The sequence below is a fragment of the Maylandia zebra genome, linkage group LG12 (genome assembly GCF_041146795.1).
Source record: "Maylandia zebra isolate NMK-2024a linkage group LG12, Mzebra_GT3a, whole genome shotgun sequence".
NCBI lineage: Eukaryota > Metazoa > Chordata > Actinopteri > Cichliformes > Cichlidae > Maylandia > Maylandia zebra.
The window spans coordinates 13074764-13092443 of NC_135178.1; the positions used below are offsets into that span (position 1 = coordinate 13074764).

Sequence of the window (17680 nt, forward strand, 5' to 3'; positions counted from 1 at the left end):
CAGCATGGCTACTGACTTATGAGCAAAACGTACAGTTAAGGATATTCTGTGTTTATGTCATGTGTCAATGTCGCCTTTAAATGGGGAGTAGGGATTATCTTTATCAGATAATATTATTTCTTTAGGAGGCCTTGCAGGGAGGAAAAAAAAGATACTAGGCTTTCTTATAAAGACCCTTAACAAAACAGATCCTCATGATGACAGCCAGGCAAAGATGCTATAGCTTAGTCACACCTGAAACACCATCTCCAGTGAGCATTGATTTAGAACAGTGATGTGCAGCATGCATCTGAAAATGACACACACATTTAATAAAAACGGAGTACTTTTTATTCCTTCATGCGAAGCAGCAATAAAAATGAGAACTGGCCCGAAACTGTATTGTACCAATCAAGATGTTCTCAGGTTTGAACGGTGGTGTCCTTCACCTCTGCATGCATTATATAGATTTTTAGCCGATACCTTTAGAGACACCTCTAAGTATGTGGGTTGAATGTTAGTTTGCATCTCACCTGTTGACGCCGGTGTTTGTGCTTTACTTACGAGCCGGTCTGGCCCCTCAAGTCTAATACATGGGATTCTTTTTGTCCAATAAGGTGCAGGAGAACTGCCTGTCTGCTTTATCAAGGATCTCTCTGTTAGCATTCAGCACGCTGCTGAGGCTGGTAATGTGCTCTGGGCCATAATTTCTGCCCGTGTCTCACTTGGATCTGAAAATAAGTGAGATTTATGGTGTCAGCCTGAGTGACACAGGCAGCATGAGAAGCAGCAAAGCCTGTCCCGTCCCGCTGTTGCGATTAACTTCTGCTTCAGCCCGGCGTTAACACATCCATATTCTGACCCCGCCATCGGCGCTGCAGCTACAAATGAACAGGTCAAACACATTGTCGAGTTGAGGATTTTAGGGCCTGCATTATTCATAGCGTGGCAGACAGAGGAGAGTGTGGTAAATACAGTGTAAATGCTTAGCGTGTGCACCTGTTTGTGTCAACCCCCACGTCAATGTGGCTGTCCTGAAGCCAGCAGGATGCCAAGATAAAACAAAAACGTAAAAAAAGAGAAAGAAAAAGACATCAGCGTTGAAAAATTCTACGAGTGTTTTGGTTTGACTGACGACTCATCATTGGATGTGAGCCTCTTTATGATCTTTCATGTCATTTCAAGAGCAGGTGCATTAAGACAGCCGTGATGCCTGCCAATAGTCAGCTTAACTACAGTGAATGAAATATTCATAGTTGTGATAAACATTTTCATCCCTTGGTGATAAAGTATATGTACGTGTGAAGAAACTGAAATGGGACAACAGGAACGGCGAATATGCTGTAGACATTAAACGCCACTCAGACAGTGTCCTGGAGCTATTAAGCAGACTAAAAGACACATGTCCTTTCATCAGCTTTCTCTCTCCACATTGTGCAATGCTCAATGTGGCACTTCCTCCCCTCGATTCTAGTGGGCGTTTAATTGGCTAGAAGAGAGAAACATGGAGGAGAGTGGGAATAAAGGCCTTGGTAGCGCCATGCAGAGCGATACATCACTGCATGACAGCGCATTGAAGTGGTGGGATGATTGTGAAGCCAACACAGTGCCTTTTAATGAGGGTCTCTCTCTCTCTCTCTTTCTTTCTCCCTTGCGTCGTTCTCTTTTCATCCCACTTTTACTTCTCCAAGTAAGAACAGGTTACTCTCCTGCCTTCATTTCCCCCTCTTCCTTGTCTCCTCCCAGCTGATGGGATAAAGGTGGCTGCGGTACGCGGCCCATCTCCGCTTGGCAGTCAACCCTCACTGCCTCCTAAAAGACATCTAACCACCTTTCAGTAGCAGTGCCCTGTCTGGGGTACATGCCGGTCAGAGATCTGATCTGCTCATTACTGTGGGCTGTGGCTGGCAGAGAGAAGATTAACTTGATGGCTGCTTTGATACTTGATCTGTTCAGCTTAAAAGGAGATGTAATGAGGACATGGACATGGATGAACTGGCACCTCAGAATAAAATGTATTGTTAAGGGGGCCACTTTTGTAGATACCTCAGTCAATAATTAAGAGACATCAAAGAAAGGGTACCTTTTTTCCCTATTAAAGTACAGAATAAAAATAAGCCATGAAAGGTGTCAATGCGTGAAAGAGTGTATATTGGGTTTTGTGCCGTTTTTTCCCCTTTAAAATGCACCGTCACTGCCTCGGTAGGAAAAGAGGCAACTGATTAGCATCAGCTGTTTCATATGTACTTCATAATCACTGTGAACATCCATAATTAGTCAGCTGTTTCTCTAGCAGCTGCCTAGTAATATTCAAACACTTGTACAATATAGAAATTACGGTCCAGTGTTTTTAAGCTTTTAAGCTGTTTTCACGCATGAACTCTGAACTACGTCTCCAGAATCGAGTCAGGACACTGTCTGCTGTTGCTCTCTGCACAATGTAACACACAACAGTACATTCTCACTAGTGGAAATACAATACTCCATAGGCTTACCGGGGATATTCTAACATAGATACAGCTGAAAACTGGTACCTAGTAGGGACCTAGTAGGGTGTCTGAATGCATTTTTGCATTTTCATATGCAGCTTTGGTAAGGTAACAGCTTTATTCTGCTTATATACAGTACATCCATTCCATGTCTACCCCCTTCACAACATCATGGGAGAACTAAGATGTGCTGTATGCAGTGATTACAGCAAAAGTTTACCATTTATCAAATACCACAATGAAAACAAGTTACATGCATGTTGGTTTAATCATTTAAAAACTGAAAATCAGGAAAATAAGAACTTAAGTTCTGGTCTGTTGTGGCCATTTTCGAAAAATAAATAAATAATGCTACTTGTTTCCTGGGTGAGGGACCAGACAAAGAGCGATTCAGAAGACCCTTATGAAAAGAACATCGAGGGAACAGTTTACCCTGCCCGGGATAGGGTTACCGGGGCCCTGCCCTGGAGCCAGGCCCGGGGAGGGTGCCCAAGGGCGAGCGTCTGGTGGCCGGGCCTTAGTCCATGGGGCCCGGCCGGGCACAGCCTGAAGAGGAGACATGGGCCCATCCTCCCGCAGGCCCACCACCCGTAGGAGGCGCCATAGGGGTCGGAAGGTGCTGGAAGGTGCTCCACCTGGAGACTCTGTTGTCCTGCTGGGAGACTTCAATGCTCACGTGGGTAACGACAGCGAGACCTGGAGAGGCGTGATTGGGAGGAACGGCCTCCCTGATCTGAACCCGAGCGGTGCTTTGTTATTGTACTTCTGTGCTAATCACAGTTTGGCCATAACGAACACCTTGTTCGAACATAAGAGTGTCCATAAGTGCACGTGGCACCAGGACGCTCTAGGCCGTAGGTCGATGATCGATTTTGTAATCGTATCACCAGACCTGCGACCATATGTTCTGGACATTCGGGTAAAGAGAGGGGTTGAGCTGTCAACTGATCACCACCTGGTGGTGAGTTGGATCAGGTGGCGGGGGAGGACGCTGGACAGACCTGGTGCACCTAAACGCGTAGTGAGGGTGTGCTGGGAATGTCTAGCAGAGGCCCCAGTCTGTGAGATCTTCAACGCACACCTCCGGCAGAGCTTCAACAGCATTCCGAGGGAGACTAGGGACATTGAGTCCAAATGGACCATGTTCAGCATCTCCATTGCCGAAGCTGTTGCATTGAGCAGCGGCCACAAGGTGGTTGGTGCCTGCCGTGGTGGTAATTCCCGAGCCAAATGGTGGATACCAGAGGTGAAGGGAGCCACCAGGCTGAAGAAGGAGTCCTATCGGGCTTGGTTAGCCTGTGGGACTCCGGAGGCAGCCGACAGGTATCAACAGGCCAAGCGGAATGCGGCTCGGGCAGTGGCTGAAGCAAAAACTCGGGTGTGGGAGGAGTTCGGAGAGGCCATGGAAAAAGACTTTCAGACTGCCTCGAAGAGATTCTGGCAAACCGTCAGGCGTCTCAGGAGGGGAAAGCGGTGCTCTACCTGCACTGTGTATAGTGCTGGCGGAGCGCTGCTGATGTCGACTGAGAAAATTGTCAGGCGGTGGAAGGAATACTTCGAGGACCTCCTTAATCCCACTGACACTTCTGAGGAGGAGGAAGCAGAGTCTGGAGATGAGGGGAATGACCCGCCAATTTCCGGGGGTGAGGTCACTGAGGCAGTTAAACAACTCCTTGGTGGCAGAGCCCCTGGTGTTGATGAGGTCCGCCCCGAGTTCCTGAAGGCTCTGGACGATGTAGGGCTGTCCTGGTTGACACGCCTCTGCAATGTTGCGTGGAGGTCAGGGGCAGTACCCGTGGACTGGCAGACCGGGGTGCCAGTCCACGGGGTCCCCCTGCTTAAAGATGGTGGTCCCCATCTTTAAGAAGGGGGACCGGAGGGTGTGTTCCAACTACAGGGGGATCACACTCCTCAGCCTCCCTGGGAAAGTCTATGCCAGGATGCTGGAAAGGAGAGTTCGTCCGCTAGTCGAACCTCGGATACAGGAGGAACAATGCGGTTTTCGTCCTGGTCGCGGAACACTGGACCAGCTCTTTATCCTCTCGAGGATACTTGAGGGTGCATGGGAGTTTGCCCAACCAGTCTACATGTGTTTTGTGGACTTGGAGAAGGCATTCGACCATGTCCCTCGGGGTGTCCTGTGGGAGGTGTTGCGGGAGTATGGGGTGTCTGGCCCATTGCTATGGGCCATTCGATCCATATACAACCGTTGCAAGAGCTTGGTTCGCATTGCCGGCAATAAGTCGGACTCGTTCCCAGTGGGTGATGGGCTCCGCCAGGGCTGCCCTTTGTCTCAGATTCTGTTCATAATTTTTATGGACAGGATTTCTAGGCGCAGCCAAGTGGCGGAGGCCTTTCGCTTTGGTGGCCTCAGAATCTCATCTCTGATTTTTGTGAATGATGTGGTTCTGTTGGCTTCATCGGGTGAGGGCCTCCAGCTCGCACTGGAACAGTTCGCAGCCGAGTGTGAAGCAGCGGGAATAAGGATCAGCACCTCCAAATCTGAGGCCATGGTTCTCAGCTGGAAAATGGTGGAGTGCCCACTCCGGGTCGGGGATGAGTTCCTGCCCCAAGTGGAGGAGTTCAAGTATCTCGGGGTCTTGTTCGCGAATGATGGGAGAAGGGAACCGGAGATCGACAGACAGATTGGGGCTGCAGCTGCAGTAATGCAGACGCTGCACCGGTCCGTCGTGGTGAAGAGGGAGCTGAGTGTAAAAGCGAAGCTCTCAATTTACCGGTCGATCTACGTCCCTACCCTCACCTATGGCCACGAACTGTGGTTAGTGACCGAAAGAACGAGATCGCGGATACAAGCGGCAGAAATGAGCTTCCTCCGAAGGGTGGCTGGCCTCTCCCTTAGAGATAGGGTGAGAAGTTCGGCCATCCGGGAGGGGCTCAGAGTAGAGCAGCTGCTGCTCCACATCGAAAGGAGCCAGCTGAGTTGGTTCGGGCATCTGACAAGGATGCCCCCTGGGCGCCTCCTGGGTGAGGTGTTCCAGGCATGTCCCACCGGGAGGAGGCCCCGGGGCAGACCCAGGACACGCTGGAGAGATTATATCTCTCGGCTGGCCTGGGAACGCCTTGGTGTTCCCCCGCATAAGCTGGAGGAGGTGGCTGGGGAGAGGGAGGTCTGGGCCTGTTTGCTTAGGCTGCTGCCCTCGTGACCCAGCCTCGGATAAAGCGGATGAAGATGGATGGATGGATGGATGGATACTTGTTTCCCACTATTACACTTTTTATACTGAGCTGAGCCTTTAATGCCTGCAGTTTCTTATGTTTCATATGCACTGTCAAAAAAAATAAACTGATTGTGACAATTGGCTATACAGCGAATGAAGCCATTTCAAGTTATTCAAATATTCATTATTTGGTGAATACTTTAGCTGAATCTTTGTTGCTGCTTCGACTCTTTGAAGTCCCTCTGAGCCTCTTCCGTCTAAATCTGACTATATAACCATTTAGATAGTCGGGTCCTTGACTGAGGTGCCTCTTAGTGAAGTAAAAGAATAAATCATCTTCCTTCTGTTCTTTATTGTCTTCTTGCCCTCACACCCTTCAAAAGAAGGGCAACCAGTGATGTATGAAGAACTCCTCTCATTTAATCTGCTTGCACAGTTATGCAAGAGGATTCGCACAACTATTTATGGACAGTATTGATCTTTTAGTCACGCTGACTTGCTCTCAAATGTTAATTATTTATGAGTGCACATAAGTTATGGGTAAACTCTGACTATGTGGAAGTGTCACAACGACATGCTGTAGACAGGCCAAATCTCTCCACAGGTAATTGCTTTATTTGTGCCTCATTCCTTAGCCTGTGTGGATTATTATTATTATTGTGGGCTCTGGTTAATGTCGTAAGATCTAAATAAGTTTGGAAAAAAAATTACACAAATGCATTGCAAAGGGAGACATATTTAGTTTAATATGACATTGTGAACGGGCATTCAATTATAAAACCCTGCTGCATCTATTCATCTTCAGGCAATCTGTAAACCTGCCTGTCCATGAAAATACATTAACAGACTTATTAGTGTCTGTGCTTGCAAAATTAAATATACGTGGATAATTGAGGACTGCTCCTAAAAGGACAGAGCCATCCTCAAGAGCCCGTTGGCCCCGAATTGCCACCCTTGCTGAGAAAGGGAGCTTGTGAATAAAACATGGCTGCCTGCGGAAGCTCTGCATTTTAAGTTTATGGGACGAATCCTCTTGCAGTTCTCATGAATACTATACCTATAATACATCTAGATCAGTGGGTCAGAAGGGAGGCGAAGACGTCCCTGGCGAATTTCCATAACAGTCAGAACCCAGAATCAAGGTCAGCCACCATGGACACAATCAGCTCTGAGCTCGCCTAGAGATGAGCGCGAAAGCTGCGGGGGCTCAGGGGAGGTAGCCGGTCGGTGCTTTGAGTGATGCTGGCTCCTGTACACCTCGTGCGTGCCCCTGCTGTTCGCCCATTGTGTAAGAGCCCAGAGGCCAGAAGGCAGGGAAACAACCCCGCCTGTGCCAGTCTGCTCAATTTCAGCCCGATATCTATCACACACAGCCGATCGATGAAGAGTTCTTCAGCAACAGCCAGCAATGCCTGTAGGGGAATGACCTCTTGATCTCTGTCTGATTTCTTCACCCGTCTCTGATCGAGATCCATACTGCCAGCTTAGCTTGGCTTAGCCTGGCTTAGCTGCCCTCTGGACACAGACCTCTCTCAACAGGCACAAAGGTCAGCTCTATTGGAGAGTCCATTACTGCTAAAAAAAATACACACATTCCTTTCAAACCTCAGTGGGTAAGGATTTAAAGTCAGAGTGAATAGAACTGGACCGGAATGTGAAGTAGGATGTTAACAATCATGGGGAGATGTGAGATATGGACACATGTCACTCTGAAATTGATCTGTCAGTCTGCATCCCGCCCTTTGCGTCATCCCTGCTTTTTTCTTCTTTTTTGAGCTGAACAAACTTTTTTTTCAGCTCAACTTGGCAAAGTCAGGATAGAGAGGTCTGCAGCGAAAGCGATTTAGGTTCAGCGCAATGTATTAGAAAAACAAAACTATAAGTGGTTCCACAGGGCGGTGCAGGTCCTGGGCATTTTCTGTAGGTGCTGGAAAATAAGGCTGTGCACAAATACGGTGTTTTATGCATGAATTATGCAACGCTTCGGAGACCATCTTCCGAGATCTGCAGTGGCACAGTAAACAAGTCCTCTGACCTGACTTGTAGAGAAGCTTTCCAAACCGCAGCAGAAAGGTTAGCTGTCTTAATGGTGATCCGCTAATTTGCAAATGTCACTGTAATGAGCAAGCTTTGAGAGGTATCATCCTGCTCACCTATAATGTTTGTTCTCTGTTTAATAAAATGACTTTAAAGTCTATCCAAGTGACAATGGCTTTGCCATAAAAACCTCAGTGTGTGTGCTCGTTTGTGTGCAGTGGTGCAGTGAAAAGATGGTTGTTCTCGCCGTAAGTGCAGTTATGGGGTGTCAGTCCCTATCGAGAGCATTTTTACATCCTGCGATGACAAAGGAGCAAAGGCACGTAGAAAATGTTTAGGCACGCAGTCTCGAGTACTCAGATCATGGTTTAGAAAAGCATTTGTCACAATCGTCCGTCCTAGTTAGCATTACATGTAGTGTGCCACGTGCATACGGCAGCTCCTCAATTAGTGCTACCACTTCATCATCAGCCTCTAAGCTGTAGTAGATGCTAATGGACTGTTTGCTTGGGATGCATCCATCAGCTCTTTATTGTAAACTGCATGACTCATGAGAAGGGGGAAAATGCAATGTTTCATTAAAACAGCAGGGGTATCCAACACAGGCTTGGCCGTAGTGGAATAAAGTGGCTAAGCTTTTCAGAAGACCAAAATTAGGTTTTTGGGAGGTGGGATGGGTTTTGGGGGAAGGTGGTTGTGAAAACTGTACAATGCATGATTGTGTAATACACAGCTTGCATGATTTTACCAGTGCCCTTGATGGGTTTTCTGCAGGATTAGCTGGGATGTAAGTGCTCATCTCTATGTTTGACTATATGTTTGATGAATGGCACTCCAGATTTCACTTGCCTGGTAGAGAAAAGATATGCATTGCAACAGAGGGAATGGAATAGAAAGGAGTAAAATAAAACATTGGTTGGAAGATGCTGATAGATGACTTTATCATGCGAGAGCAGAAGTGGCCAGAGAGGGCCGGGGTGATGATGTATTGGTTAACAATACATTGAAGCAGTACGTGAAAGCTAACGGCTTCTTTCATTTCTCCTCATCTCTATGCCTGAGAATGCTCGTGTGAGTGAGCACAGTTTGGTGTCTCGGCTGGAATAGGAAGACTGATGAGTCAAGATATGATGTATGCCCTGTCCTCCCGCTCCCTCTCCATCACCGGGCATCCACAGCATGGGTAATGATGATGAGGGTAGCCTGGACAGGAGCACATTACTTTACGATGGTAAAAGATAATGGACCAGCCTCCTACTGTGCAGGGGAATCTGCTCAGGTATCCAATTACTGCCCTTAAAATCCATCTCAAGATGACAGAAAAAAACCCACAAAGCTTTTTCACACTTTTACTGAAATGGAGGATGCCCGCATTAAGGAGGCGGAGGTTGAGAAGGGAGGCAATTAATCTGCATTGTTATTAAATAAATTTATGCTCATCTGGAGCAAACAGGAGAAAAATACAGAGTGGAAAAAGGTCTCAAAAAAGAAGAAAGCATCTAAAAAGTAGGGGGAAGAGGAGACAAGCTAGGACAGCCACAGTGGTATTACAGTCGACAGAGGGAGTTCAGAAGCCTTCCCTCGCTCTAAACTGACGGAAACTTTTGAGTACTCTTTTCATTTTCGTCTTTTGAAATAATTGCTGCATTTGCAGAACTCCTGCTTCACAGTTTGAAATTGGTGACAAAGTGGAGAGCAGCGCTCTAAGCCCTCCCAGTGCAGGTGGATCTGTGACAACACACAGGAGGAGCCCTCTTCAAAGAGAGCAGAAAAAGGAGCGCTCATCTTTCAAAACGATGTCAGTGCTTTCCCAGAAGCGTCACCCATAGCAGAGCCATTCACTTGGCATGGGTAATGAAATAAAAGGAGCTTTTTATAATAATCACTTCAAGCAAGGGCGCAATAATTTAGAACACGCCGTAAATGGGGAGGGAATGGGTCTGAGGAGCCGCTGGAGTAATAGACCATAAATGTGATCAAACCAAAAATCAGCTTCCCATTACTAATACTCATTAGCTTTATTACGTTATAACCTTTAGAGACGTGGTCAGTTATGGATCTGCGTTGAGTTTATGAGATTTCTGCTCTAAAAACAATTAGAGCAGTTTTTAAAGTACGAGTGACAAAATTCACTCCAGCTTATTAGACTAATTAGAGCTAATTACAGATGAAAAACACTTTCTAGAGAAGCTGTTGTGTCAACAGATGCCTTCAGCATGCTTTATGAAGTTTGGAAAATTGCCCTCTGTGATTGCGTTTGTCTGCCATCCGCTGCTTCTGCTCTTCTATGCGCTTGTTTTTCCATTTTTTCCATATTATCTATAACTTCAATGTGATGTCAACATTACTGATTTTTAAGCACGGTTACCTTAAAAAAATTACAACAATATCCATAATAGAGAAAGACAAATGCAAATAAATACGCAAAAAAAAAAGCTAGTGGTTTGGCTACCTGGAGCTCCAGCAAGTCACATTTTTATATTTCTGTGACACAAAATTTTATATACCCTAAATTTGCAGGGTGTAAAATTTTCACTGCGGTCAACTGAGTTGTTTGCTATCAAGTGCATACCATAGCAACAATGGCTGTTATAGGAAAAACATGTTTAAGTCACCGAAGAGTATAAGAAAAGCTAATTTTAGAATGTAGTTTATAAGTTGGCTGGGATCTGGATCTGTCCCGGAGCTTTTCCCTATCAGTGGATGGCTGTCAGTCCACTGTTTATGCCAGCTGTCAATGCCAGGTGAAAAGCACCCACTTTTATTTACTCTGGAAGAGACTGTAAGACTCTGTGAAAGGAGTCTGATATGAGTCAGTGAGTAAGAGACGCTCATTTCAGTTCAGCTGAGGAGATGCTCAACTGTCGGCAAATGCTGCTGTTTTTGTGCCGTTACCTACTGTTAGCCTCTGTTAGCCTCTGTTTGCCAGCATTAGTAAAACTTTCTTTAAAGTAGGCCATTATGCACCCACAGTCTAGCGCTAGGCTGCGATGCTTAGCAAATAAACTCTCATACAATGTGAGAATGTAATCGTACTGTTTGTTAGAGAAAAAGTCAGATTTTTTACATTAGCTAGCATAATGCTAGCTTATATTCAGGTGTTGTTGCATAGCCAGCTCTTTTTGTGGTGACAGGGACACGACAGGTAACTGTGGCAATAGATAAATGAGGATGTTTATGTATGTTAGAGTCATGGGGAGGAAGTGAATGATATTTTAATAAGATGTCAGTGGCACTGTCGCATTCCTTCAGATTTTAGCTTCTTTGGTGAAGCGAACCCCTTCTGTGATGATAAAACAAAGGTACAGTATGATCCTTCATATGTTAAGAATATAAACATCCCTTTGCAGCACGTCTTTTCCTTTGACGTACTATAAATGTGATTACGGAGAAGTCCTGTACTCAAATATGGTGGGGGATCATGGCAGCTTGCACAAGCAGCAAACAATCTTCTGTGTATTTTTAATAGATTAATTATGGGTTTATGAGAATGCATCAGTTTATTGGAAGATGTAATGAAACACTATTCTATGTATATTTTTGTAGAGCATATACATTTTCTATTAAATAACCTAAAAAATTACTGGCTGTGCCTTTAAAAACGCAACTATATATTAAATTTGGTCAGCCGTCAGGTTTGTACTGTGAAGGAGTATCAGTGTTTCTGATAGATGTAAGAGCATGTAAGTGTATAAACATTAACAATTAGTTTTGAGACAAATGAGAAACTGAATAACCATAATCTTTCTGACTGTTAGATAATTTAAACTGTTAAACTCCTTGATACATTCACCCAAGTATCCTTTAGTTGATGCTGTGTGCTCAGAGAAGGAGAAAAGAACAATTTAACGTCAGAACAGAAGACAGTTCATGGGGTATTTTAGACAATAACAGTCAGTTCTTGGAAGGAAGTAAACCGGGCAAGCCAATAGAGATTAAAGTGACTTGGAAAGGTTGCAAATAGGACAAGTTACAAATTGTGATGGCTAAGTGACTGGATCAGAACATCTGCAAAACAGTGTGATGTTCCTGAGATGCTGCGGCTTAACAAAAGCAGTCAAAAGAAGGATAACTGGTGGGATTATGGATGTTTTTGTCGAGCAAAGACTGCACCGTGTGGTCCAAATTCTTAGAAGAGCTTCTGTATCACTATTATAGTAAGAAGCAACAGAAGAGGTGAGACTGGCAGGGCCAACAGACCTGTACACTGCCACAGGACAGTTTTAACATTAACCTAAAGAAGGCAGGATTGACCTGAATAAAGACTTGGGACTATATGTGACATCAGTCAAAAAACAGGAGGTTTCACCCAACCTAAGAAGAAAAGGAAAGAACAGAAGAGACACTGACTGAACCAGGAAGAAGATTAGCAACAGGGATTGAAGTGAGTAACTCAGGCTCGACTTGGCATCAGCTGATCTAGGAATGTCATCCATAAAGGTGACCAAACAAACTGTTCTGTGTTTCTGAGTGGTCACATCAACTGACCAGGAAGCGGAATGACAGAGAGAGTTCTGACATTTACTTTTTATTGAAGAAATCATCTTGAAAGTAAGCTCAGTCTCAAAATATATGACTCCCGGGAATCTGAGATGAAAAAGTAAGGCCCAGATGTGGCTCAGGAGGTAGAGGAGGTCATCTACCAGTCAAATACTGAACCTCAAATTGCCCCAGATGCATTCATCAGAGTGTGAGTGCATGCACAAGTGTTAGGAAAAACACACACAAACACAAACTTCAAGGCACAGAATAAAAGTGTCCGTGGAAGGGTGGATGCGGCTAGTACTAAGAGTAGCTTAGGAGTACTTGGCTAAAGATGAAGCAGACCGAACCTAACACATGGGGTGTTGGTTGGCTAGATTAGAGAGCAAGGTAGCAGGCAGCCGGCTAGCAGCTGAAAACTCGGGATCAAGCAGGGGGCTAGTGGGCAGTAGATTGGAAAGGAGCGGAAAGCCCCAGCATTAGGCATAATCCATAGAGGCCTCCTGAACATCATAATACCCTCTCAGATATTCCTTGCCCATGCTGCTTTGGCAGCATTAGGGCAACCCACATACCATTAAAGACTACTTCTGCTCCACGTTTTCCATTTTTGTGAAAATGGCAACTTCAGTTCCATGTGCAGAGACCAGTTTTGTTTTGATGTTAGATTTTGCTTTCCCTTTCGGAGGCAAGATGGTGATGGCGACACACCTGCAGGTGTGTGCGTGTGTAAAGGGGGTTTGATGGCATTGCTCTTACATTACCTTACTTCCTCTTTTCTATCAGCGAAGAGTGTAGCAGGGAGGAGGGTGAGGAACTTATCTCTGGGCTTTTTCATGCCACAGTGATCCCAAGTAATCTAATTCAGCCTTCCTCTTTCTCGCTTGTGTGCTTTTCTCATACTGGTGCATGCAGATTGCAAAAAGCCTTACGTGCCTGTGTGTATTTGTGGGTGTGCAGGTGGGAAAAAAAAAGGGGGGGGGGGGGGGGGGGGGGACGACAGAGAAATACAGTTAATGAGAGTTAATGAGTTCTGGATGTATCTCCATCTATTTACGTTATGTGTTAAGTACTGCACCACTGGGGTGGCTGGAGTCGATGTGCACCTTTGGCTGTTGTCTGTGTGGGAGATGGCCATGGAGAAAAATGAAATAGCAAAGCAAAGAGAATATGTGTGCAGTCTTGTGCTGAACCCAAATAAAATGAAATTTTGAAAAAAGAAGTCCCCAAAAGAAATTTTAAACTTAATTTCTGATGATGAAAATGTCAGAAATGTTAGTATCAAAGGTATAGGCTGATCAGTGAAACCAGTCCTTTTTTATATACTTTATCCACACACTCACACGTGATAGCAGCTGCTTCACTGACTCACTGACAAGCCCTCTGAACAGATTAGAAAATCAAGGTAAGGAAAACAAAAATCAAAACTTTCAGTGCATACAGGGCACAGACACACAAATGAAGAGACAGTGCATCGTCTTTTTTATGGGACACATAACATCTTAGCGATCTTTAAGGCTTCGGTCTATAAGTTCAGCAAATAATTGCAATATTTAGTTAATTGAGATGCATTTTGTCGCAGTGATAAAATGTGTGATTTATACTTAGCAGTGAAAACCTTCCTCTGTGCACAATGGGTGGAGTGAAAATGCAGGGACGTGTCTGCAGGCTTGTGCACTCATTCACAGACTTCATTTTACAAAAACAATAAAGGCAATACTGCCAAGAATACGACCTGCACAACAGCTAAATACAATCAGATAATACAAATAAAGATTTTATTTACAGTGTGTTCACTGAGCGAGCGGGTGAAAAATCTCTGCTGGGGTCTCTTTTTTTACAAGCACAGGCTTTTGCAAAGTAATCATGCAAATCATCTTTGTAGTTTATGCCACTAGAAGTCATGTTTTCCTAGAGTAAGGAAGATGCACTGTTCATGCATCAGTGACATGAAAAAAGGGCGTGAGAGAGGGAACTCGAGCAATACTGAAGCATTAAAAACATAACTTCAATTATCCCAAGACTGGATCTGGGAGTGAGGATGCCTCAAATTCCTCTGAATTTTGGAACAGCCACCCACAGGCATCTATCATCTACGCAGCTACAGGCAATACTTACAGAATAACAATGACTAAGCAGTCAGGTCTGTATCATGCAGATCAGAAGCACCGAATCAGAAACAAACGCAATCTCTGCTTTAGTAATCAGCACCACTGTGACACTATGTCTTTCCCTTTTGTCAACACAACTCATTTCACTCATTTATTCACTTGAACGCTCTTGATCTAAATCAGAAACCGTGTTCTCCGGGTCGCTGAACAAAGCTACAAAGATGCATGAAATGCTCCTTGCATGAACCTCGACGAGGGATGAGCAACACAACCGACTACCTGCGCCTCGCTGAGGGAGACACACAGCTCCGGGCAAACCCTCAAGCCAGAGCCAGCCTTGAGACTCCAACTGTGGCCTGTTGGGAGCTACAGATGCTCTCTTCTTGCCCTGCTCCTAAACACACTTTGTGAGCACAGAGCAAACATCATTGCCTCTGCTTTCGCTGTCAAAACAACAGTCATGGAAGACGTTTAGAAGTCCTTTAGCAAAGTTAAAGCAGATACACTACAAAGAAACAAGTTAAAAAATAGAATCGAGTAAATGCAGTTATCTGTATTATCACTAAAATATATTTAAAGAATTAAAAGTTAAAATGCCTATTATGCAGAATAGCTTAATAGCTTAGTTAAATATAAAGGTTTGTTATTGAAACATGGGTTTTTCTTTTTGTATATACAAAAACCTGTTGTCGGATACATGCAATTGATTAGAAAGTGTAATAATTCTCTGTGAAATGTAATGAAGCATCAAATATAAAGCTGGAAAAGGAAAATAAAATGCTTCAATAATACTGTTAATTTCCAGCCCAGCTGAGGAGCAACTGTCTGTGACGCATTATTTGAAGCATCCCAGAGGAAAAAGAAAAAAATCCTGCTCACTATAGCCTGTTTTTTCTGTCTCATTACAAAACAAATCATCTTGATATATATGGAGATTACTCATTTCTAAGCTGTTTCTCCCAAGCTTCCCCTTTGGACAAATAAAGAGCAAAACGAATGAAATCAGTCTAGGATTAATCATCCTGTCCAGTTTGATGGAAAAAACAGGAGAAGCACAAGAAAAACAAGGAGACAAAGCCTCATTTTGATCAATGAAACAACGTTCTTACATTTCACAAGCCCATTTATAAACCAATCAAGTTTTCCTTTCGTTCTCACCGTTATCTCAAAAGCTGATTGTTACAGTCAAATAAAGAGTGAGGGAGCAGTGAGAGAAAATGAGCATTTTTTAGGATCTTAAATAGGGATCGCAGTAGGATGAGAGGAAGGCCATTCCTCAAAAGCTGAATTTAAGCAAACTCTCATGTTAAACTTAAATTCTGTCATGTCTGAGAGCAACAGACTGGACAGAGAAAAGATTTTGAATAATTTGACATGCTCTTCCCCCTGGAATGGCATCACTGATATAAACATACTATTATCAAAGATTATTCAGCTTCAGCTAAATTAATGTCACTCCGTATACCACGAATGCATTCTCCTTGCTCGTTTATTAATACTTTGAATCTAATCTTTTTTGTTGTTGTTTTTTTAAAAATCTGACCAGCCATAAATATACTGATATCCTGCTTATAATTAATAGGGCAAAAAGTCTTTGCAATGCATTTCTTTCTTGTCGTGCAAACACATATGCAAATGTTGATTCTTGGTGTGAATTTACAATATGGTGCTCCATATTACCAGCATCTTCTACACGCATTCAGGGTAATGAGTCCAGCCATTTATATGTTTTGGGCACTGCACTGAGCTGGAAGTGGCATCACTCACCATGGCCAGGGGCACGATGCCCGCCACGTCCTCCTGAGCCAGGCGGATCTCTGTCTCCACCTCTTGAGTGGCAGCGCGACTGGCCGGGTATTCCACCTGCCAGGCCATCCAGCGGCTGCCCATCGGCTCTGGGAAGCTTTCCATTTTCAGATCCACCTGGAGCACCCTCTGAACTCCCATCTCAGGCCTATCAGCGTGCAGGAAAAAAAAGAGAGCGTGAGTGAATAGTTAAGCAGGTGGCTTGAAAAAAAAAAGAGCGTGTGCGGATGTCGTGACTTATGTGTGTTGGTGAGTTCATTCAACCCGGTTTCTGGTCTAATGACGACAAATGGTAAAGGCTGATGAATGTGTCTGAGGTTGATATCTATGACATTTTACCAGCTGAGATTCTCCAAAATGCCAAGTCCCTTTGTGTATGACTCTCTGTTCAACTCTCTGCTTTATGGAATATCATCCCGCCCGCTCTATATTCCTCTCACACTTTACAGTAGGTGATGTGCAATGTAAACACAACCTACGGCACAATCTCCCCGACACTCCAAAGAGCAATTCAAAGGAATATTTCATCAAGAGTAACCCCCACTAAGTTGTTGATGGCTGGGTTTGTCACCGCTGCCCTTGTTTGCCTTGCAGGAGTATAAATATACGGCATGCTTCAGCTCGATCTACAGTAGGCCTGAATTAAGTCAGACAAATGGAGAGCGTCGATAACAAAATTTCCCATGCCGCCATAAGTCTCCGGTGCTCACGGTTTAAATATAGCCCTGAGGCAGGAAAGGTCAGCATTACACGGGAGCTGGAGGAGATGGGAAATGGCACAAGATCTGTTAGCCACATCGTGCGTGTCAAATGGCAGGACTCGGGCCCAATAAATTTCATGCACGGTCTCTGTGGCACACCGGCGCAAAACAGCATCATGTAATTTGAGCATGGTGTGGGGGAGAGACAGAGAAAAGTAGGGGTGAAGAAATTCACATGTTTTTTTGTTTGGAGAGAAGAGCCTGTGGGGAATAGTGTCAAACATGAAGCAGAAAAAAAAGCAAATAATACAACGCCATGAGGAGAGACGATACATTTAACTCGTGGAAAGACAGCACACGCAAATGTATAACATCCTAAATTATAAATAGGAGACTAAAAACAGTGGCAAAATAAATAATAGAAATTTCAGAGAGGACACATCTTTCACATCGTTCTTATATTCTTGCATCTGACACTGAAAGAATGAAAGATTTGTCACGCAGCAGAGCACAACAACCCAATTTTCACATCCAACAGAGGTGTGTATAAATAATTAAGATGACAACCGAACAACTTGTGTCACATTTCATATTATCGTTCTAATCAGAGTGTACGACTCGCTGAAAACACAGAACGACAGCGTGGACTTACGTAACCGCTCCACATTGCTGTGGAAAAAACCACAGATACTAATATCTGTATAAAGACGAGCAAAGTCGCAAATTTCAGCAGGTGAAGAATTTCAACAGATGATGCACTAAACGTCCCGAAATAAAGTGCTTCAGTGTCAGACAAAACCCGTGTCAGTCATCTGTCCAAGTGGCCTACTTTTCTTAGAACAGGCTTTTTTTCTTCTTTTTTAAAAGGTTGTTCTGGAAAAAACAGCTCACATTTT

At 44.3% G+C, this 17680-nt stretch overlaps 1 protein-coding gene across 1 annotated transcript in view; it reads right to left on the minus strand.

Annotated features, from left to right (window-relative positions):
* Positions 1-17680, minus strand: part of si:dkeyp-14d3.1 (transmembrane protein 132C) — a 166607-nt gene that overhangs the window by 29259 nt on the left and 119668 nt on the right. The window contains exon 4 of the mRNA XM_004544144.5: positions 16045-16231. Within this exon, the coding sequence (XP_004544201.3) occupies positions 16045-16231 (187 nt within the window). The remainder of the gene's footprint in view (positions 1-16044; positions 16232-17680) is intronic.